General features: G+C 50.5%; 1 protein-coding gene across 1 annotated transcript; it reads left to right on the plus strand.

Moving 5' to 3' along the window:
* Positions 1-224: 224 nt before the first annotated feature.
* TM35_002781000 (putative GDP-mannose 4,6 dehydratase) lies at positions 225-1,289 on the plus strand (the record flags this gene model as incomplete). Its single annotated transcript, XM_029032072.1, has 1 exon — positions 225-1,289. The coding sequence occupies one exon, from the start codon at positions 225-227 to the stop codon at positions 1,287-1,289; it is 1,065 nt and encodes a 354-aa protein (XP_028876634.1).
* Positions 1,290-1,752: the final 463 nt, after the last annotated feature.

Below are 1,752 nucleotides of genomic sequence, written 5' to 3' on the forward strand. Positions count from 1 at the left end.
GGGGGGGGGTCGTTCGTGTATACTTCTCTCTCTCTTTCTTTTTGTCATTGTTTCTGTACTGGATTCTGTGTAGAAGAGAGGGAATATTCCCTGTTTCTTTTCTGTGCCCTCATTTTATATTTACTGCTTTTCTCTTTGCTGCTCGATAGCAAGCTACTCAAGGTATACACTTGAACAACAAGAAAACAAAAAAAAGGTAAAAAAAAAAAAAAAAGAGAAAAACAATGGCGTCTGAAGCCAAACGTCGCGTTGCTATTATCACCGGTATCACTGGCCAGGACGGCTCCTATCTCGCTGAGCTTCTGCTGGAGAAGGGCTACGATGTGCACGGTGTTATTCGCCGCTCCTCCTCCTTCAACACGAAGCGCATTGACCATATTTATCGCAACGAGCACCTCAAGCTGCACTACGGCGATATGACTGACGGGACGGTGTTGCACCACCTCATCGCACAGCTGCGCCCAGACGAGGTGTACAACCTCGCCGCCCAATCACACGTGAAGGTCTCCTTCGACACACCCGAGTACACGGGGCAGACAGACGCCATTGGTGCTCTGAAGATCCTTGACGCCATCCGTGCGAATGGCTTGGAGAAGACGTGTCGCTTCTACCAGGCAAGCACAAGCGAGTTGTACGGAAAGGTGCAGGAGGTGCCGCAGTCAGAGAAGACACCCTTCTATCCACGCAGCCCATACGCCGTGGCGAAACTCTACGCCTTCTGGATTACAGTGAACTACCGTGAGTCGTACGGTATGTTCGCGTGCAATGGTATTCTGTTCAACCACGAGTCCCCCCGACGTGGCGCAACATTTGTGACGAAGAAGATTGTGCGTGCGGCTGTGCGCATTAAGAAGGGTCTGCAGAAGGAATTGCTGCTCGGTAATGTGAACGCCCTGCGTGATTGGGGACACGCAAGGGACTACGTGTATGGCATGTGGTTGATGCTGCAGGCGGAGCAGCCGGACGACTGGGTGTTAGCAACAGGCGAGCAGCACAGCGTGAAGGAGTTCTGCAACGTGACATTCGGCAGGCTGGGCTACGAACTGGAGTGGACCGGCAGCGGCCTTGACGAGATCGCATACAACAAGGCGGACCCCAATCGTGTGCCGCTCATCCGCGTTGACCCGCGGTACTTCCGCCCGGCTGAGGTGGAGACGCTGCTCGGCAACCCCGCCAAGGCAGAGCGTGATCTCGGATGGAAGGCCAAGTGCACCTTCGAGGAGCTCGTGGACGACATGGTAAAGGAGGAAATACGCGAGATTGAGACTGGCGAGGATTCCTGGCGGTAGAGAGAGGATCATTAATGCCGTAAACTGCAACAGTAGCAGCCATGGTAAGACTGTGGGGCGTAAAGTGTTCGCTTCTGTTGAAGGAGAGAAAGAGAGAGAGAGAAGTGTGATAAGGAATGAATTTAGTACACATACACTATATTATTTATGGGTGCATGCTAGGAATAATGCATGTATAAATACACCCATATTTGTAATGTCAAAGTGGGCCGCTACCGTTTTTTCAGGGATTCTTAGGGGAGCGGCTGCTGCAAAGGCTCTCTCTAACAGTACTGATCGTGAGGGAAAAACAGAAGAGCGCTGAGGCCCTTAAAATAAAGAAGCAAATGAAAAAAAGGAAAGCGGAGCATAGTCAAAGACGTAAGTCCTTGCAGTAGATAACTAGACACAACTGATTAAAGATTAAAATGAAGGAATGATCTAGGCAAGATATTGTTGACGAAGTGAATTGTATGATGTCGGT

The sequence above is a fragment of the Trypanosoma theileri genome, assembly GCF_002087225.1.
Source record: "Trypanosoma theileri isolate Edinburgh chromosome Unknown TM35_Tth_278_V1, whole genome shotgun sequence".
NCBI classification, from domain to species: Eukaryota; Euglenozoa; class Kinetoplastea; order Trypanosomatida; family Trypanosomatidae; genus Trypanosoma; species Trypanosoma theileri.